The sequence below is a fragment of the Phaenicophaeus curvirostris genome, chromosome W (assembly GCF_032191515.1).
Source record: "Phaenicophaeus curvirostris isolate KB17595 chromosome W, BPBGC_Pcur_1.0, whole genome shotgun sequence".
Lineage (NCBI taxonomy): Eukaryota > Metazoa > Chordata > Aves > Cuculiformes > Cuculidae > Phaenicophaeus > Phaenicophaeus curvirostris.
This window is the reverse complement of record NC_091430.1, coordinates 701,492-723,439: the sequence shown is the minus strand read 5'-3', so window position 1 is coordinate 723,439 and position 21,948 is coordinate 701,492. Positions and strand designations below refer to the sequence as shown.

Sequence of the window (21,948 nt, the reverse complement as noted above, 5' to 3'; positions counted from 1 at the left end):
GAGATGATTTATTTTTTTTTTAAATTAAATTTTATAAAAAAAGCATAACAAAGCTCTCATGATCCATGAGGAGGTGGTCAGAGACTTGCTTGCCCAGCTAGACACCCACAAGTCTATGGGGCCGGATGGGATTCATCCAAGGGTATTGAAGGAGCTGGTGGATGTGCTGGCCAAACCCCTTTCCATCATCTTCCAGCAGCCCTGGCTGACTGGGGAAGTCCCACTGGACTGGAGGCTGATGTTGTGCCCATCTACAAGAAGGGTCACAGGGAGGACCCAGGGAACTACAGGCCTGTCAGTCTGACCTCAGTGCCAGGGAAAGTCATGGAACAGGTGATCTTGAGTGCGATCATGAAGCACATGCAAGAGAACCAGGTGATCAGGCCCAGTCAACACAGGTTCACAAAAGGCAGGTCTTGCCAAACTAACCTGATCACCTTCTATGATAAAGTGACCCACCTACTGGGTGAGGGAAAGGCTGTGAATGTGATCTTCTTGGACTTCGGTAAAGCCTTCGACACAGTTTCTCACAGCATTGTGCTTAGGAAACTGTCAGCCTCTGGCCTGGACAGGCGCACACTCTCCTGGGTGGAAAACTGGTTGGATGGCCGGGCCCAGAGAGTGGTGGGAAATGGAGTTAACTCCAGCTGGAGGCCAGTGACAAGTGGGGTTCCCCAGGGCTCAGTGCTGGGTCCAGCCCTGTTCAATGTCTTTATCAATGACCTGGATGAAGGCATCGAGTGCACCCTTAGCAAGTTTGCGGACGACACTAAGCTGGGTGGAAGTGTCGATCTGCTGGAGGGTCGGGAGGCTCTGCAAAGGGATCTGAACAGGCTGGACCGTTGGGCTGAGACCAATGGCATGAGGTTTAACAAGGCCAAATGCCGGGTCCTGCACTTGGGGCACAACAACCCTATGCAGTGCTGCAGACTAGGAGAAGACTGACTAGAAAGATGCCCGGAGGAGAAGAACCTGGGGGTGTTGGTTGACAGTGAGTGAACATGAGCCAGCAGTGTGCCCAGGTGGCCAAGAAGGCCAATGGCATCTTGGCTTGGATCAGAAACGGTGCGGCCAGCAGGTCCAGGGAGGTTCTTCTCCCTCTGTACTCGGCACTGGTGAGACCGCTCCTTGAATCCTGTGTTTAGTTCTGGGCCCCTCACCACAAGAAGGATGTTGAGGCTCTGGAATGAGTCCAGAGAAGAGCGATGAAGCTGGTGGAGCGGCTGGAGAACAAATCTTATGAGGAGTGGCTGAGAGAGCTGGGGTTGTTTAGCCTGGAGAAGAGGACGCTGAGGGGAGACCTTATTGCTCTCTACAACTACCTGAAAGGAGGTTGTGGAGAGGAGGGAGCTGGCCTCTTCTCCCCAGTGACAGGGGACAGGACAAGAGGAAATGGCCTTAAGCTCTGCCAGGGGAGGTTCAGGCTTGACATGGGAAAAAAATTTTTCACAGAAAGGGTCATTTGGCACTGGAACGGGCTGCCCAGGGAGGTGGTTGAGTCACCTTCCCTGGAGGTATTTAAAAGACGGGTGGATGAGGTGCTGAGGGACATGGCTTAGTGTTTGATAGGAATGGTTGGACTCGATGATCCTGTGGGTCTTTTCCAACCTAGTAATTCTGTGATTCTGTGATATTCCCATGGAGATGGAGGTCATCCTCAGGTTGGTGAAATGCCATAAGTCAAAGGGGCAATCATGGGTTGCATCTGCAGGGAGGGGCAGACAGGACAGGTGACCCCAAACTGACCAACAGAGTATTCAACCCCATATACGTCAAAGTCAGTATAAAACTGAAGGATCACAAGGTCAAATTCTCTTCTTTGATGGCCAGGATCTAATATGGGCCTCATCTGTCCTTTTGTCCCGATCCTGGATCCCTGCATTCCTGAATCCAGTTGCCACTGGAAGGGATATGGGTGAAGAGTGAGATGTGAACAATAGGGTGACTCTTGAAAGCACACAGAAGCTGCAGACAAAATGCAACCAGACACACTCAGGCCATGATTTTATACAGGCCCACATGACAGTGGTCCAACTTCCAAGAATGGCGATGGCAGAGTTGAGAGCCTCTGGGTGAGGATTAAGGGAAAGCCAATTAAAACAGATGTCATTGTGGGGGTCGGCTCTAGGCCATCCAACCAGGATGATGACACCTACGAGTCATTCTTTAAGGAACTAAGGGATGCCTCCAAGTCATCTGCCCTTGTCCTCATGGGGGACTTTAATTTGCCCGATATCAACTGGGAGTCCCACACAGCTGGGACAAACAGGTCCAGAAGGTTCCTAAACTCTCTGGATGATAACTTCATGACACAGGTGCTGAGGGAACTGATGAGGAAAGATACCTTCCTTGATTTGCTGCTAGCTAATAGAGAGGGTCTCATGGGTGAAGTGGCGATTGGAGGCTGCCTTGGCCACATCGACCACAAAGCAGTCAAGTTTAACACCAATGGAAAATTGACAGCAAGACCTCAACTCTGGATATGAGGAAAGCAGGCTTCAGGTTGTTCAGGGATCTGCTTAGCAAGGTCCCCTGGGAAAAAGCTTTTGAAGGTGCTGGGGTCCATCCGTGCTGATCACTTTTTAAGTACCACCTCCTAAGAGCACAGGACCAGGAAATCCCAAAATGCCGGGCATCACGCAAACGAGGCAGAAGGCCAGCCTGGCTGAGCAGGGATCTCCTACTGGAACTGAGACATAAAAGGAAGGTGTATGGCTGGTGGAAACAAGGACGGGTGACATGGAAGGACTGCTGTTCGCCACTGTAGGGCAGAAATGCATGAGGCCAAAGCTCCATTGGAGTTGAAGCTGGCCAGCACTGTGAAGGACAGTAAAAAGGGCCTTTTAAAATATGTTCGTAGGAAAAGGCAGGCCAGAAATAACATCAGCCCATTACTTGATGAGCATGGACACCTCACAAACAGGGATTTAGACAAAGCAGAGACATTTAATGCTTTCTTCACCACAGTCTTCAACATGATGGGCTCGGGGCCCCCCAGAGCCCTGGGCTGGAGGACCAAGACTATGCAAATGCTAAACTCCCAAGCAACCCCGAACTTGTGCAGGATTTGCTGCTCCAGCTGGGTCCCTATAAGTCGATGGGGCCTGATGGGGTTCATCCCAGGGTACTTAAAGAGCTGGCTGAGGTCATAGCAAGACCTCTCTCAATGATTTTCCAATGCTCTTGGAAATCTGGAGAGGTACCAGTTGACTGGAAGGTGGCAAATGTTGTCCCATTCCTCAAGAAGGGCAGCAGGGATGACCCCAGTAACTCCAGGTCTGTCATTCTCACTTCAGTGCCTGGTGAGATGATGGAGAAGATTATTCTGGGAGCTACTGAAAAAACACCTGAAAGACAACACAGTCATTGGTCCCAGCCAGCACGGGTTCATAACGGGAAGGTCCTGCCTGACAAACTTAATTTCCTTTTATGACAAGGTCACCCACCTGGTTGACCAAAGAAAACCAGCTGACGTAATCTTTCTGGATTTCATCAAGGCCTTTGATCCTGTCTCTCACAGTCTCCTCCTGAACAAAGTGTCCAGCTGGACAAACACATAATGCAGTGGGTGAGCAATTGGCTGACGCATGGGCTGAAGGGGTCACAGTGAATGGGGTTACATTGGGCTGGCAACCAGTCACTAGTGGGGTTCCACAGGAATCCATCTCGAGACCAGTATTCTTTAACGTCTTTGTAAATGACCTGGATGCAGGACTCGAAGGTTTCCTATCCAAGTTTGCTGTTGGGGGGAGCTGCTGACATTCTTGAGGGCAAAGAGGCCCTGCAGAGGGATCTGGACAAACTGGAGAGCTGGGCAATCGCCAACCACATGAAGTTTAACAAGGGCAAGTGCAGGGTTTTGCCCCTGGGACACAGCAACCCTGGATATCCATACAGACTGGGGAGCGAGAGGCTAAAGAGCAGCCCTGCGGAAAGGGATCTGGAGGTTCTGTTTGACGGCAAGTTGAACATGAGCCAGCAGTGCCCTGGCAGCCAAGAGGGCCAAATGTGTCCTGGGGTGCATCCAGCATGGCATTGCCAGCCCGGTGAGGGAGGGGATTGTCCTGCTCTGCTCTGCACTGGTGCGGCCCCACCTTGAGTACTGTGTGCAGTTTTGGGCGCCGCAGGATAAAAAGGATCTAAAGCTACTGGAGAGCGTCCAGCAGAGGGCCACAAAGTTGGTGAAGAGTCTAGAGGGGAAGTCCCATGAGGAGCGGCTAAAGTCACTTGGTCTGTTCAGCCTGGAGAGGAGGAGATTGAGGGGGGATCTCATCACAGTTTACTGCTTCCTTGGAAGGGGAGAAGCAGGCGCTGATCTCTTCTCTCTGGTGACCAATGACAGGTCCCCAGGGAATGGCAAGAAGGTGTGCCAGGGGAGGGTTGGAATTGACTCACCTAACAGCCAGTTAGAGAAGAGGCTGCATAACTTTTAGCCAAACTGTTCTGTTTTGTTTCATTTTCTTTCTTAACAGGATCCAGCAGATGCATCTATTTCGGGCAGAGGTTGTGATACGAGAGAAGGAGAGACTGTAGCCATGAACTATAAGCCATCCCCACTTCAAGTGAAATTAGGTGAGTCTTTGCTGATGACTGAAGGTTCATCAGGCTGAATCCAAGGTTTTAAATATGGTAAGGTGATTATGGACTCATATGCAGATCTCTATGCATGTGGCTGAGCGTGCCAGCTCTGCTCAGGCAACTCATAGAATCATAGAAAGCTTGGATTGGAAGGGACCTTAAAGGTCATCTAGTTCAACCACCCTGCCATGGGCAGGGACACCTCCCACTGGATCAGGCTGCCCAAGGCCCTGTCCAACCTGGCCTTGAACACCTCCAGGGATGGGGCAGCCACAACTTCCCTGGCCAACCTGTTCCGTTGCCTCACCACTGTCACGGTGAAATAATTTTTCCTTATGTCTAGCCTAAATCTGCCCCTCTCCAGTTTATACCCGTTCCCCCTCATCCGATCACTACAAGCCTTTATGAATAGTCCCTCCCCAGCTTTCTTGTAGCCCCATTCAGGTACTGGACGGCCTCTATAAGATCTTCTCGGAGCCTTCTCTTCTCCAGGCTGAACAACCCCAACTCTCTCAGCCTGTCCTCGTATGGGAGGTGCTCCAGCCCTCGGATCATCCTTGTAGCCCTCCTCTGGACCCATTCCAACAGCTCCATCTCCTTCTTATGGCGAGGATTCTGGAACTGCACACAGTATTCCAGATGAGGTTTCACAAGAGAGGAATAGAGGGGCAATCACTTTCCCCAACCTGCCAGCCACACTTCTTTTGATGCCGCCCAGGATACGGTTGGCTATCTTGGCTGTGAGAGCACGCTGCCGGCTCATGTCGAGCTTCTCACCAACCAGCATCTCCAAGTCCTTCTCTGCAGGGCAACTCTCAATCACAACATCCCGCATCGTGCGCTGAAATCAGGGATTGCCCTGACCCAGGTGTAGGACCTTGCACTTGGCCTTGTTGAACCTCAAGAGGTTCTCACAGGCCCACTTCTCCAGCCTCTCCAGATCCCTTTGGATGACATCCCGTCCTTCCGATGTGGCAACTGCACCACTCAACTTGCATGACTGGAGTGCTGCTATGGGTGGCTATAAACCCTTCAGGCAGGAAAGGCGAGGAAGGAGGGGCGGTGGGTTAGCCCTGGTATCTTAGGGAGCGTTTTGACTGTCTAGAGCTTGACGATGGTGATGAAAGGGTTGAGAATGACAGAGATGGGGAGCAGAATGGAGCCCCCATTATCCAAGAAGAAATGGTTAGCGACCTGCTACAAGCCCTAGACACACACAAGTCTATGGGGTCAGATGGATCCACCTAAGGGTACTGAGGGAGCTGGCGGAAGTGCTCACCAAGCCACTTTCCATCATTTATCAGCAGTCCTGCTGACTGGGGAGGTCCCAGTTGACTGGAGGTCAGCAAATGTGATGCCCATCTACAAGAAGGGCCAGAAGGAGGATCCGGGGAACTACAGTCCTGTCAGCCTGGCCTTGGTGCCAGGGAAGGTTATGGAGCAGATCATCTTGGTTGTGCTCGCCAGGGAAGTGCAGGACAACCAGGGGATCAGGCGTGGCAAGCATGGGTTTAGGAAAGGCAGGTCTTGCTTGACCAGCCTCATCTCCTTCTGTGACCAGTGGCCTGTCTAGTGGATGAGGGAAAGGCTGTGGATGTTGTCTGCCTGGACTTTAGTAGAGCCTTTGACACCATTTCTCACAGCATTCTCCTGGAGAAACTGGCTGCTCACGGCCTGGACGGGCGCACTCTGCTGGGTAAAAAACTGACTGGATGGCCAGGTCCAGAGAGCTGTGGTGAACGGAGGCAAATCCATCTGGAGGCCAGCTCAGTGTTGGAGTTTGTTCCATTCAATATCTTTGTCGATGATCTGTGGACGGGACTGAGTGCTCCCTCAGTAAATATGCAGAGGAGGCCAAATTGGCAGGAATGTTTTTCTGCTTGAAGATAGAAAGGCTCTGCAGAGGGATCTGAACAGTCTGGATTGTTGGCCTGGGGCTAATTGTATGAGATGCAACAAGGCCAAGTGTCTAGTCCTGTGTTTGGGGCACAACCCCGTGCAGTGCTACAGGCTTGGGGGAGAGTGGCTGGAAAGCTGCCCAGCAGAAAGGGACTTGGGGGTGTTGGTCGACAGCTGCCTGAATATGAGCCAGCAGTGGCCCAGGTGGCCAAGAAGGCCAACAGCATCCTGGCTTGTCTCAAAAATGGTGTTGCCAGCAGGACCAGGGAAGTGATCGTCCCCCTGAACTCTTCACTGGTGAGGCCACATCTCAAATCCTGTGTTCAGTTTTGGGGCCCTCGCTACAAGAAAAACACTGAGGGGCTGGAGTGTGTCCAGAGAAGGGCAACAGAGCTGGCACATAGTTTATGAGGAGCGGCTGAGGGACCTGGGGTTGTTTAGCCTGGAGAAGAGGAGGCTGAGGGGAGACCTTATCACTGTCTACAACTACCTGAAAGGAGGTTGTGGTGAGGTGGGTGCTGGTCTTTTCTCCCGAGTAACAAAGGATAGGATAAGAGGGAATGGCCTCAAGTTGCACCAGGGGAAGTTTAGATCCGATATTAGGAAAAAATTCTTTACCAAATGGGTTCTCGGGCACTGGCAGAGGCTGTCCAGGGAAGTGCTTGAGTCCCCATCCCTGGAGGCATTTAAAATATGGGTAGATGTGACACTTAGGGCCATTTTTTAACAGTGAACTTGGCTGTGTTTGGTTTATGGTTGGATTGGATGATCTTAATGGTCTTTTCCAACCTAAATGATTCTATGACTCTGTATTCGGGAGACATCAGTATGATGAAGACTCAGAAATGCCATAGATAAAAAACATGAAAACTAGAACAACAGAAATGAGAAAAACATGATAGGAAATACTTGGTCCTCTCTAAACTGGAATTTACCAACTGGACATGACTTAGGAAGAGGAAACCTGTTACATAGTTGATTGCAAGTTAATTAATTATTTAAATGGACTAATATATGAAAATATGCCATAGTCACACTTCTACAGAGTTTACCAGCTTTTTTCTAAGGATCAGATACAATAGAATGAGTCCTTCTGTCAGAGCAACTGCTTTTCCGCATCGGGAAATTTTTATTCCACTTAGCCACTACTGAATGCTGCTATCCACCTGTAAAGAGGCAAAGGGAAGTATTGGAAGAGTCTGAATAGTTTTTCCAATATATAGTGGTGTGCTATTGTCAGGACCTCCTTTCCAGCTAGTGCTCCTTCCCAGTAAATACTTAGTGCTGACCACAATATGTTTATGAAGGTAATAGTGGGTGAAATTTACCGGCTAAGAGGAATTGTCTGACAAGGCTAATGAGCATCTTCCTTCCTTGTCTCCAAAGAGGTCTGCTGAAACACACCTCTGCCTTTGGATACAGCATGCCTCTTTAATTAGGTGAACCCATATCTAGTGGCATTTGGATTGACTCTCTTCTCTTAACCTTACCCAGACAAGCTCTAGGTTAACTAGGGCAAAATGAGACTAATGGTACTATCTGTAGCTACTGTAACATGCCTGTAATCCACATCAGTTTCTGCTGCTGTTATTCTTAAAATCTGCCCAGCTTTTACAATTTTCAGGAAGGTAAATGTCTTGCATCTCTCAGCTCTGGCCCCTGTTCCTCCAACTTGACCTTTAGTCTCTTCTGCATTAAAATTTTCAGAGTTTGGATTGGTTTTTTTTCTCTCTTTAAATCTAGGCAAAGTTAAGATAGCACATAAATGTTTAGTAGCTTAACTGGCAGAGCCATTGTTGGTAATGGTAGTGACTGATGGTTTAATCCTGTTGCAGGCTTCTATATGGATAGTGACAATTTTCACTGTTAAATCAAAATGAATTGTTCAAATGTCAAATGCTCTGCTGGAAGGTTGATAAATGCCATTTTTTACTCTGTAAAGATTCATGTATAAATCTGTCATATGTGCCTGCTGTAAGCTTGGTTTAAATGACCTCAATTAAATACCACTCCAGCATGAACACAACTTTTGCTTCCGGATTCCACAGTGATTGTAGTGTGACAAAAGGAATGTGTTATGCTGCATGCACTGAACACAGATTTATTCCTTTGTTTGAATGTTCTTCTCCTTAGTTGTTTCTCCCCCTCTGAATAAATACATTTCATGGCCACATTTTTTCTTGGGGTTCAGTTAGATACCAGAAAAGCTAACCAGGTGGCTTATATTTCTAGTTACTTCCTAAAGGTTACACATGGTTTGTATGTGGAATAGTAAAACATTTCGCTTGGTGCTGGAGATACATCAACAAAGTGGAGAACTCCACACCAAGGGGAAATAACATCGCCTGGTTTGTGTAGTTCAAAATTTTAAACCCTTACTGATATTATCATAGAATCATATAATAGTTTGAGTTGGAAGGAAACTTAATCATCCAGTTCCAACGCCCCCTGCAATGGGCAGGGACACGTCCCACTAGATCAGGCTGCCCAAGGCCCCATCCAGCCTGGCCTTGAACACCTCCAGGGATAGGGCAGCCACAGCTTCCCTGAGAAACCTGTTCCACTGTCTCACCACTCTCAGGATCCAGGGAACTACAGGCCTGTCAGTCTGACCTCAGTGCCAGGGAAAGTCATGGAACAGGTGATCTTGAGTGCTATCATGAAGCACATGCAAGAGAACCGGGTGATCAGGCCCAGTCAACACAGGTTCACAAAAGGCAGGTCTTGCCAAACTAACCTGATCGCCTTCTATGATAAAGTGACTCGACTACTGGATGAGGGAAAGGCTGTGGATGTATCTTCCTGGACTTCAGTAAAGCCTTTGACACAGTTTCTCGAGGCATTCTGCTTGAGAAACTGTCAGCCTCTGGCCTGGACAGGCGCACACTCTCCTGGGTGGAAAACTGGTTGGATGGCCGGGCCCAGAGAGTGGTGGGAAATGGTGTGAAATCCAGCTGGAGGCCAGTGACAAGTGGGGTTCCCCAGGGCTCAGTGCTGGGTCCAGCCCTGTTCAGTGTCTTGATCAAAGACCTGGATGAAGGCATCGAGTGCACCCTTAGCAAGTTTGCGGATGACACTAAGCTGGGTGGAAGTGTTGATCTGCTGGAGGGTAGGGAGGCTCTGCAGAGGGATCTGAACAGGCTGGACCGCTGGGCAGAGTCCAATGGCATGAGGTTTAACAAGGCCAAATGCCGGGTCCTGCACTTGGGGCACAACAACCCTATGCAGTGCTACAGACTAGAAGACTGGCTAGAAAGCTGCCTGGAGAAGGACCTGGGGTTGTTGATTGACAGGAGAACAGGCCTTATGAGGAACAGCTGAGAGAGCTGGGGGTGTTTAGCCTGGAGAAGAGGAGGCTGAGGGGAGACCTCATTGCTCTCTACAACTACCTAAAAGGAAGTTGTGGAGAGGAGGGTACTGGCCTGTTCTCCCAAGTGACAGGGGACAGGACAAGAGGAAATGGCCTCAAGCTCCACCAGGGGAGGTTCAGGCTGTACATTAGGAAAAAATTTTTCACAGAAAGGGTCATTGGGCACTGACAGAGGCTGCCCAGGGAGGGGGTTGATTCACCTTCCCTGGAGGTGTTTAAGGCACAGGTGGACGAGGTGCTGGGGGGCATGGCTTAGTATTTGATAGGAATGGTTGGACTCGATAATCTGGTGGGTCTTTTCCAACCTGGTGATTCTATGATTCTGATTCATCGTGAAGGAATTCCTCCTTGACTCTCTCATTCCCCCCTAGCCCTATCACTACAAGCCTTTGTAAACAATCCCTCCCAAGCTTTCATGTAGGCCCCCTTCAGCTACTGGATGGTTGCTATAAGATCTCCTCGGAGCCTTCTCTTCTCCAGGCTGAACAAGCCCAACTCTCTCAGCCTGTCCTCATAGGGAAGGTGCTCCAGCCCTCTCATCATCTTTGTAGCCCTCCTCTGGACCCATTCCAACAGCTCCATAACCTTCTTATGCTGAGGATTCCAGAATTGGACACAAGGCTCCAGATGAGGTCTCACAAGAGAGGAATAGAAGGGCAGAATCCCCTCCCTTGCCCTGCTGGCCACGCTTCTTTTGATGCAGCCCAGAATATGGGGCCTTCTGGGCTGCGAGCGCACATTGCCGGCTCATGTTGAGCTTCTCATCAATCTGCAAGCTTCCTGTAGGATATCTCCAGGCTCTCTTTTGGAGGGGATGAGAGATTGAACAGCTTGATCATATTAAGGGGAGTAGGGCTGTCTGCAGATAGAGCAGCAAAGATGCGGGTGGAAAAACAGTTGTGACAGACGTATTATTACAGATTAGTTAGAGGAGAAATAGAGAGGCTGAAGGGAAAAGGTACCTGATCACTGTAGCTGACAGAGGCTCCAGTAAACAGTAAAGCCATTAAGAGAAACTGGAACAGAGCAATTCACTGGAGTTCAGCAGAGAACTCTGAGCAGGAGGGAGTATGTAAGTGGGTGAGATGGAATAAAGGGAGGTAACAGTCAGCAAAGCGCAGGAGCAAAGCATGAGCATGTGAATATAAGCAGGAAAAAGGCAGGAATAAAGGGGAAAAAGACAGTGCCAACTGTCTGCATTTACTTGGTAATGACCATCAGAATGGAAATGACCAGGATAATCTGGAGAGTTGTAAGAGGATAGAAAGGGCTTCATATGGAACTTCCTCTGTGCTAGTGAGAAATTATATCAATATGGCTGAATTGTCAGTATTTGCAGGAGATTTAAACGTGGCGAAACTGGAAGGAGTACTCAGTTGGTGATGAGGATCAGGGGCAGTAACTGTAGGTTCTGCAGCTGAGCAGATTCTGCAGATTGAGACAGATGAGAAGTTCCCAGACCAAGGGAAATCCAAGGAGGTGCAGGACAGGGAATTCCTGGAACCCAGAACTGGCAGCTCTTGCGAGAGAGGCTGCGCAGCAATGGTGTTGCTGGGAGCAACCGCAGGAGATTTAACATCCCCTAGGGAGTGACCAGGAGCACAGTGAACAGGATGGGCAAACAGGGTGGAGCGTGGCAGTTTGCACAGTAGTTCAGGCAGGCATGGCATGCAGGCAGGATGAGGTCTCTCTCCGAGCTCAGGAAGTAAGTTGAGTAAGTTCAGTTGGTGAGTGGAAGCTCAGCCATGGTGTCCACTCGTCTGGAGGCTGCATCCTCTGCATCTGCCAGAAGGGATGCATTAGCTCAGATTGAGCTCCCAGGAAAACACGCATCCATCCAGGTCTCCGGACACAGGGAGTGCCCCCAGCTTGCACTGGAAACAGGGGGCAGCAGGGGTACAGCTGTGTGAGGTGCGAGCAGGTGGACGATCTCCTCTGCCTGGTGGCAGAGCTGCGAGAGGAAGTAGAGAGGCTAAGGAGCATCAGGGAGTCTGAGCAAGAGATCGACTGGTGGAACCACACCCTGAGCTCCCTGAAACAATAACAGAGACAGCCACCGGAGAAAAACCCTGATCAAAGGGATCCGGTATCCTCCCACCACCAGGATGGAGGCAGGGACTTAAATGGACATAGTGTGTGGAATCAAGTCCACTAACGGGGCAGCAAGCGAGCCCCCTCCTTGCCCGCACCTCCCCAGGTGCCTCTGCAGAATAGATACGAGGCTCTAGCTGTAGAGGACCAGTCAGTGGACACTGTGGGGGATGACTCATTTACACCAGAGGAGGGGCCAAGGCCAGAATGAGGCGTGCCCCCCCCCATATTACTACGCCACGAGGAGGAAAAGGCGAGTCGTAGTTGTAGGAGACTCTGCTGAGGGGAACAGAAGATCCAATATGTCGGGCAGCTGCTACTCACAAGGAAGTTTGCTGCCTCCCAGGAGCCCAGGTTAGGGATATCGCTAGGGAACTCGCCAGTCTGGTACGGGCCTCAGACTACTACCCACTACTGCTCTTGCACATGGGAGGTTACGAAGCTGCAGTATGGAGCCCAAGGGTGGTCAAAAGAGACTTCAGGGCCTTGGGATGGCTACTGAGGGAATCTGGAGCCCAGGTGCTGTTTTCCTCCCTCCTTCCAGTTGTGGGCGGTGACACTGGAAGGATCAGACGGGCCCAGTCTATTAATACATGGCTTCATGGCTGGTGTCACTGGAACAACTTGGGGGTTTTGACAATGGGATGGCCTACACGGCACCAGGCTTACAGGTATCAGATGGGAGCCACCTTTCCCAAAGGGGGAGGAGGGTCTTTGCTCAGGAGCTTGCAGGGCTCATTGACAGGGCTTTAAACTTGATGTGAAGGGGGAGGGGGATAATATCAGGCTTGCCTGTGACAAGCTGCAGGAGGGCACACGATGGGTAGAGGGATCTCCACCTGCTGCCCCAGGGCGTACTGGGGATGCGGCGGCACAGTTGCTGGGATGCAGCAGCACAGTTGAAGTCCTGTGGAGATGAGTGGGAGGGTCCTGAGGTAACAGGTGCCAGGAAGGAAACTTCCATAGAACACCATAAAATTTGAATCAGTAAACTTAATGTCAATTTATATGGTAACCCATCATACATGGGTTCCTATTCCTGCTGGAGGCAGGGACATATTAATACAACACAAACACTGCATACCTGAAGAAGGCTTAGCTTTTGGACCTGAATTGCATTGTGATCCTGTGGTGGGAAGTTGTTGAGACAAAGATTCTCTAAAATGAGAGGCTAATTTAAATCTCCTTTTGTACTGAATACACAAAGAAAGCTCGATATACTGTCCCCAGTTTTAAGGTACATGTGAGCAGCAAGTAGAACAAGCTCTGAAAATTTAAGCAAACAATATGCTGTTTAAAAATACAGCTTCAAAATGTTACACTTTTTCTCAAATAAAGCAAGCAAGCTCCCAAGTATCAATGTGAGATAAAAGAGGCTGCCAGGAAGAGACACAGGGAGGTAGCAGTGTTTTCTGCTATGGGGTGTGTTAGTCTGTTGAGTTGCTGTCCAGACAAATGGTAATACCTCAGGCCTGGTGTCAAGCTAGGCTGGACTAACACTAAATAGTAGTACTGCTTTGATGGAGACACTTTTCTATCCTTACTGGGTCCCTCAGTAGCAGCCTCAGTAGGAGGAGAAAAAGTAAAAGGATAAATTCCCTTGCCCAGCACAAAGCACAGTCTTAAGAGTCCATGCAGCAACCAGATGTAGACAGAGGCAAGGTCCCTGCCCTGTCCTTTCTTTACCCCAGCTGGTTCTCAGCCAGAAGCTCCATGATCATATTTGTGTGGCGTTGTCAACAAGCTGCTGTGAGTCATGGTATGTTAGCTTTAGCCCCTGGTGACCTTGGAGGCAAAAGGGGACAGCTCATCTGGCTTTTGCACTGTCCTTGCTTGGGAAGTGGAGAGCTCATGCCCTTTGCTATTAATTCTGCTATGCCTTTTGCTGCTATCAAATCTGGGTTTCTGCAACTCTATGGCGGCCAGCCAGGCTGTTGCGCTAATTTGGCTTTTCCCCTTTGTATCCCATATGCAGAAAAGCAGAGGGAGCTGGTTCGGATGGGCTCCCTGAAGAATGGCAACATGGGAAGCCCAGTTAATCAGCAGCCCAAGAAGAACAATGTGATGGCACGAACAAGGTAAAGGACTGGAAAAGCACTCAGCTGTGCTCTAAGCCGCAATCCCTAATGACCTTAGGATGAGCAAGGATGATGTTCATTGCTATTTGCCTTCTGTTAAATGTGCTGCAAGAGCAGTGATGACCCTTGCCAGATCTGGCAGGTCCAGGTGCTCTGTTGTGTTGCGTCCCATCCCCTGGGGAGATGTACGAACAGCTGGGCTCAGGACTGGTGACAGCGCAGACTGAATGAGGCAGAGGCAACCCAGCCAGGTCGAAATCAGGGGATTTGATATGGCTGCCTTGCATGTTCTGTGTAGCCTCACGTAACACATAATCCTGTCAGCAGGAGAGTATATGATGATGCTTCATGTAACGCAAACTGGTTTAGAGCTTAGTTCTGCCTTGACTGCTTTTATCCCAGTAGTTCCTCTGTTCCTTTTTGATGATAAATCTTTCCCCATACTGACTGACTGACAAAGGCTTGTGAATAATCCATCTCTGTATGCTTTGCTGTATGCCTCTTCTGCATTTTGAACAGCATGGTCATACTTTACTGGAGTTGCTTTTGCACATCTCTGTATGACAGTATCAGACAGTGCTACAAACTGATATAAAAAAATATGTTATTGGCCGAATGCTTTCTTTTAGAGTGTTTCTATTTTTTTCCATGCAAGCTTTAGTGTATCACTTGCCTGCATTCTAGAGGAAGTAAACCCCCTGAGTCCACAGGATTGCACGCTTTGCATGCTACTAGAAAGTCAGCAGTTTTTAATGGAAGACCTCACTTAGAATGACAGCAGAATCTGCATGAATGCTACATGTTTATTGATGAATGAGAAAGTTGCATGGATTACTATCACAGTTTAGCCCCAATCCAGATAATTTCAGCAGCTAAAACTGAGCAGCTGGGGTCCCAATTCCCTTCCCCAACCCCCTACCCCAGGGAAAAGAGAAAGGAAAATGAGAGGAAAAGACTTGAGAGTTGGAAACTAAAACTACAGCTTTAATGAATAACAATAATAAAGAAAATAATAAGAAAATAATAGAATATATACAAATATATGAGATTGTGCCCCCACCCCTTGATGACTGTACGTCACCACAAATGCTGCAGAGCAGACACAAGGGAAAGGGTCCATGGCTAGAAGAAAGCTGGGCTCAGGAACTGGATTCAGGAATGCATGGATCTGGGGTCAGGCACAAACAGACAGATGAGGTCTTCGCTGGTTATCGGCCATTGCAAAAGAGAATGAGACCCTCATGGTCTCTCAGTTTTATACAGGGTATGACATCTATGGGATCAAAGAAGAGGACCTGACTCTCATGATTCCCTCAGTTTTATCCCAAGTATGATGTCGATGGGATGGCATACTCTGTTGGTCAGTTTGGGGTCACCTCTCCTGTCCACCCCTCCCTGCAGGTGTGACCTTCTTTCACCCCCTTCCCTTACGGCTCCACCAGCTCAAGGATGGCCTTGGTTTCCATATGGATAAGCGTGAGCAATGGCCTTTCTGCATACCAATGCTCCATGTTATCACTTCTAGGGAGAAACACCGTCTGAGAACATGCAGTTCACTTTCAGAATATGAAGTTATTTAGATGATGCTTAGTTGGTGTCATGCCCCGGATTCATGAGCCACAGAAGCAAATTTTATTCTGGCTTTTGATCAAAATAAACAGATGAAAAGACTCAGGTGCCCAGCTGAGATATGGGGGGGCAACTTCCCAAGGTTGCAGGAAACAGATTTCAATCTGGACAGATCACGATCTGATCCCTGAACATGGCTAAGGTCACTCGGATTCGATCTGACACATGCTGATACCAGACCAGGAACAGTAAGGTGAATGAGAGAGAGTGAGAACGGAAAAAGAAAGAATCCCCACATCGATGGCAGCAGCAGGTCATGTTTTCACTGCAGCAGCTTCTTCCAGGCTGCATGGTCCAGGCTAGTCCCATTCAAGTGATGGGCGAGTGCATGCCATGTGGCTCCTTGCGAGTTCATTTATCAGGCCAGTCCTCCTGCACCTCCCCTCCATTGAACCCAGAGCCACAGACAAGGCCCTCAGGCGATACCCTATGATCCGTCCTTTGGTAGCACCTGCTGCTGCACCCTCTCCGCTATTCAGTGCCGGTGCTACGAAACAAGGGCACAAATGGCCATCCCTCAGACGAAATGTTTACGGCAAAGTAAAAAGCAAAGTTGGGCTTTACAGTTAGAGTCAGATAACTGATTCTAATGTAGTCCAAACCACAACAATTACCATATATTAAGCAAAACAAGAGCTGCAGGTCAGAGCCTCTCCGTATGCAACACATCTGAACGATGAGGCTCCTTGTTCACATTAATTCCCTAAACCCACAACACTAGTCATAAATCATGCCAGGACTTTGCAAAGTTTTATTTCATAGAATCATAGAATGGTTTCGGTTAGAAGGGACCTTCAAGATCATCCAGTTCCAAACCCCCTGCCATGGGCAGGGACACTTCCCACTGGATCAGTCTCCTCAAGGCCCCATCCAACCTGGCCTTGAACACCTCCAGGGATGGGGCAGCCACAACTTCCCTGGCCAACCTGGGCCAGGGCCTCACCTCCCTCATTGTGAAGAATTTCTTCCTAATGTCCAATCTAAATCTTCTCTCCAATTTAAAGCCATTCTCCCTTGTCCTGTCACTACAGGCCCTTGTAAACAGTCCCTCCTCAGCTTTCCTGTAGCCCCCTTCAGGTACTGGAAGGCCTCTATAAGATCTTCTCGGAGCCTTCTCTTCTCCAGGCTGAACAACCCCAACTCTCTCAGCCTGTCCTCGTATGGGAGGTGCTCCAGCCCTCTGATCATCCTTGTAGCCCTCCTCTGGACCCGTTCCAAAAGCTCCATATCCTTCTTATGGTGAGGATTCCAGAACTGGCCACAGGACTCCAGGTGGGGTCTCATGAGCGCCGAGTAGAGGGGGAGCATCACCTCCCTCACCCTGCTGTAAGCCCCTGCAATGTTTTTGGAATACACTGCGTTGCTCACTGCTCTGTGTTTGGTTGTTGAGAGCATATAAAGGAGCCAGGACCTTAGTGGCAGCAAGAAATTCAGCAGGTGCTCTCAGCTGGCTTTTACATGCTTCACTTTGTCTTCCAAATACAAGCTGGAAAAACTTGATTTCTTTTGGCAATAGGCTGCACACTAGCTTCGCAAGAGGAATTGTTGCAGATTTGCTGCTGGAGAAATCTAGAAACACAGAAGTTAGTGGAGGAAGATGGTAAGGGAGAGAAGATGGGATAAATACAGGTGCCTACCTGTAAAATTAGTGACTTCTGCTTAGAGAGGCTACTGTTTCTTAGCTGCTAATGGAAATAAGAATGATTTGGCTGGGGAAGGGCAGAGTAGTGGCACCCATTGACAAAAAATTTTGAACAGCCAGCTCAGTTTTGTTCCATCTGTGCACACCTGAGAACTGTTCAGAGGACATATGGACACCTCCACAGCCAAGGAAAGCCTGCTGGCAGTAGACTTGCTTTTCTTCATGACATTTCACAAAATTTTTAGAAGCATTCCTTAGGATCTGCAAAACAGAGGTTTGCAGCCATTGCTTTAATAGCAGATGTAGCCAAGCTCCATTGTTCCCATATGGCTGGGTGATGTCTGGTACAGGGACTCACTGGCTCATATCTCTTTATCTCCCAGCTCCCTTGGCTTTCTGGGAAACAAGCAGGACCACAAGCACAGCCCTAGTAATATCTTAGAAAGGTTTGGTCTGTCTTGCCACAGACAGGGCAAACCTGGGAAGGCAGAAGTGCCACAAGATTGTTCAAGCAGCTTCTTTTCACAAGAAAATGGCTGCAGTACAATGGGACTATCACAGTTTAGCCCCACCCGACTTGATCAGGTGCCAATGCGGGCAGTTGTGTGTCCCAATCTCCCCTCTACACACAGGGAAAGGGAAATGAGAGAGAATTATGGGTTGGAAACTAAAACAGCTTTAATGAAGCAATAGTAATAATAAGAAAAATACTATTAATAAGAAAATAATAAAATATATACAGATATACAAAATTGAACACACACACACCCAGCATGATGCTGCAGAGCAGACACAAGGAAAGGTCCCAGACTGGACTCAGCAGCAGACAAGAGCTAGACTCAGGAAGTGGATTCAGGAACAAATGGATTGGAATCAAGGGCAGATGGATGGATGAGACTCTTACTGGACATTGGCCATTGAAGAAGATGGCTTGACCCTTGTGTTCCCTCAACTTTATACTGAGTATGACATATATGAAATGGAATATGCTGTTGGTCAGTTTTGGGTCATCTGTCCACTCCTTCCTGCAGATGTGACCTTTTTCTCCCTTTCGACTTGCTGCATTTCACCAACTCGAGGATGGCCTTGGTTTCCATAGGGATAAGTGTAAGCAATGGCCTTTCTACACGTCAGCGCCCCATTACTTAGGTAATAACTATAAATAGTAAGCATTATCACTTCTAGAGACAGACGCTATCTCAAAAATCAGATAGGCCACTTTCAGAAAATGCTGTTACTTAGAAGAGGCTTAACTGAAAAGTTCAAAAAGCAGTTCTGCTTTCGCTCAAAGAAGAACACTGGATCTCTATGTTACCATTGGCAAAATTTGCATATAACAGCAGTGTCCATTCTTTCACGCAGCAGACCTATTTTCATTTGTAGTATGGTTTTCAACCCCATGACCACCCAGCTAATAGGGGGGTTGCCCAGGGTGTTTTTACTGAGAGTTCCCTTGAGCGGACATGGCATATACATTTGTTTTTTGAGAAAGAAAAGGCTGCTCGCAAAGACTATGCAGATAGACATTGGCGACCACCACCAGACTTTGCAGTTGAGGTCAATGTTTGGTTGTCCAATGAACATGTTCATTTGGTGCATTCTTCACAGACTCACAGAACAACCTGAGTTGGAAGAGACCCACAAGAATTGAATGGAACAAACTCCAACACTGAGCTGGCCTCCAGATGGATTTGCCTCCGTTCACCACGGCTCTCTGGACCCGGCCATCCAGTCAGTTTTTTACCCAGCAGAGTGCGCCCGTCCAGGCCGTGAGCAGCCAGTTTCTCCAGGAGAATGCTGTGAGAAATGGTGTCAAAGGCTCTACTAAAGTCCAGGCAGACAACATCCACAGCCTTTCCCTCATCCACTAGACAGGCCACTGGTCACAGAAGGAGATGAGGCTGGTCAAGCAAGACCTGCCTTTCCTAAACCCATGCTTGCCACGCCTGATCCCCTGGTTGTCCTGCACTTCCCTGGCGAGCACAACCAAGATGATCTGCTCCATAACCTTCCCTGGCACCAAGGCCAGGCTGACAGGACTGTAGTTCCCCGGATCCTCCTTCTGGCCCTTCTTGTAGATGGGCATCACATTTGCTGACCTCCAGTCAACTGGGACCTCCCCAGTCAGCAGGACTGCTGATAAATGATGGAAAGTGGCTTGGTGAGCACTTCCGCCAGCTCCCTCAGTACCCTTAGGTGGATCCATCTGACCCCATAGACTTGTGTGTGTCTAGGGCTTGTAGCAGGTCGCTAACCATTTCTTCTTGGATAATGGGGGCTCCATTCTGCTCCCCATCTCTGTCATTCTCAACCCTTTCATCACCATCGTCAAGCTCTAGACAGTCAAAACGCTCCCTAAGATACCAGGGCTAACCCACCGCCCCTCCTTCCTCGCCTTTCCTGCCTGAAGGGTTTATAGCCACCCATAGCAGCACTCCAGTCATGCAAGTTGAGTGGTGCAGTTGCCACATCGGAAGGACGGGATGTCATCCAAAGGGATCTGGAGAGGCTGGAGAAGTGGGCCTGTGAGAACCTCTTGAGGTTCAACAAGGCCAAGTGCAAGGTCCTACACCTGGGTCAGGGCAATCCCTGATTTCAGCGCACGATGCGGGATGTTGTGATTGAGAGTTGCCCTGCAGAGAAGGACTTGGAGATGCTGGTTGGTGAGAAGCTCGACATGAGCCGGCAGCGTGCTCTCACAGCCAAGATAGCCAACCGTATCCTGGGCGGCATCAAAAGAAGTGTGGCTGGCAGGTTGGGGAAAGTGATTGCCCCTCTATTCCTCTCTTGTGAAACCTCATCTGGAATACTGTGTGCAGTTCCAGAATCCTCGCCATAAGAAGGAGATGGAGCTGTTGGAATGGGTCCAGAGGAGGGCTACAAGGATGATCCGAGGGCTGGAGCACCTCCCATACGAGGACAGGCTGAGAGAGTTGGGGTTGTTCAGCCTGGAGAAGAGAAGGCTCCGAGAAGATCTTATAGAGGCCGTCCAGTACCTGAATGGGGCTACAAGAAAGCTGGGGAGGGACTATTCATAAAGGCTTGTAGTGATCGGATGAGGGGGAACGGGTATAAACTGGAGAGGGGCAGATTTAGGCTAGACATAAGGAAAAATTATTTCACCGTGACAGTGGTGAGGCAACGGAACAGGTTGGCCAGGGAAGTTGTGGCTGCCCCATCCCTGGAGGTGTTCAAGGCCAGGTTGGACAGGGCCTTGGGCAGCCTGATCCAGTGGGAGGTGTCCCTGCCCATGGCAGGGTGGTTGAACTAGATGACCTTTAAGGTCCCTTCCAATCCAAGCTTTCTATGATTCTATGAGTTGCCTGAGCAGAGCTGGCACGCTCAGCCACATGCATAGAGATCTGCATATGAGTCCATAATCACCTTACCATATTTAAAACCTTGGATTCAGCCTGATGAACCTTCAGTCATCAGCAAAGACTCACCTAATTTCACTTGAAGTGGGGATGGCTTATAGTTCATGGCTACAGTCTCTCCTTCTCTCGTATCACAACCTCTGCCCGAAATAGATGCATCTGCTGGATCCTGTTAAGAAAGAAAATGAAACAAAACAGAACAGTTTGGCTAAAAGTTATGCAGCCTCTTCTCTAACTGGCTGTTAGGTGAGTCAATTCCAACCCTCCCCTGGCACACCTTCTTGCCATTCCCTGGGGACCTGTCATTGGTCACCAGAGAGAAGAGATCAGCGCCTGCTTCTCCCCTTCCAAGGAAGCAGTAAACTGTGATGAGATCCCCCCTCAATCTCCTCCTCTCCAGGCTGAACAGACCAAGTGACTTTAGCCGCTCCTCATGGGACTTCCCCTCTAGACTCTTCACCAACTTTGTGGCCCTCTGCTGGACGCTCTCCAGTAGCTTTAGATCCTTTTTATCCTGCGGCGCCCAAAACTGCACACAGTACTCAAGGTGGGGCCGCACCAGTGCAGAGCAGAGCAGGACAATCCCCTCCCTCACCGGGCTGGCAATGCCATGCTGGATGCACCCCAGGACACATTTGGCCCTCTTGGCTGCCAGGGCACTGCTGGCTCATGTTCAACTTGCCGTCAAACAGAACCTCCAGATCCCTTTCCGCAGGGCTGCTCTTTAGCCTCTCGCTCCCCAGTCTGTATGGATATCCAGGGTTGCTGTGTCCCAGGGGCAAAACCCTGCACTTGCCCTTGTTAAACTTCATGTGGTTGGCGATTGCCCAGCTCTCCAGTTTGTCCAGATCCCTCTGCAGGGCCTCTTTGCCCTCAAGAATGTCAGCAGCTCCCCCCAACAGCAAACTTGGATAGGAAACCTTCGAGTCCTGCATCCAGGTCATTTACAAAGACGTTAAAGAATACTGGTCTCGAGATGGATTCCTGTGGAACCCCACTAGTGACTGGTTGCCAGCCCAATGTAACCCCATTCACTGTGACCCCTTCAGCCCATGCGTCAGCCAATTGCTCACCCACTGCATTATGTGTTTGTCCAGCTGGACACTTTGTTCAGGAGGAGACTGTGAGAGACAGGATCAAAGGCCTTGATGAAATCCAGAAAGATTACGTCAGCTGGTTTTCTTTGGTCAACCAGGTGGGTGACCTTGTCATAAAAGGAAATTAAGTTTGTCAGGCAGGACCTTCCCGTTATGAACCCGTGCTGGCTGGGACCAATGACTGTGT

The 21,948-nt window shown here is 49.3% G+C and overlaps 1 protein-coding gene across 3 annotated transcripts in view; it reads left to right on the top strand.

Moving 5' to 3' along the window:
* Positions 1–21,948, top strand: part of LOC138732948 (protein FAM219A-like) — a 78,760-nt gene that overhangs the window by 36,963 nt on the left and 19,849 nt on the right. For all 3 annotated transcript variants that reach the window (XM_069879764.1, XM_069879763.1, XM_069879762.1), the window contains exons 2-3: positions 4,473–4,572; positions 13,914–14,016. In XM_069879764.1, coding sequence (XP_069735865.1) covers positions 4,473–4,572; positions 13,914–14,016 — 203 coding nt within the window. The remainder of the gene's footprint in view (positions 1–4,472; positions 4,573–13,913; positions 14,017–21,948) is intronic.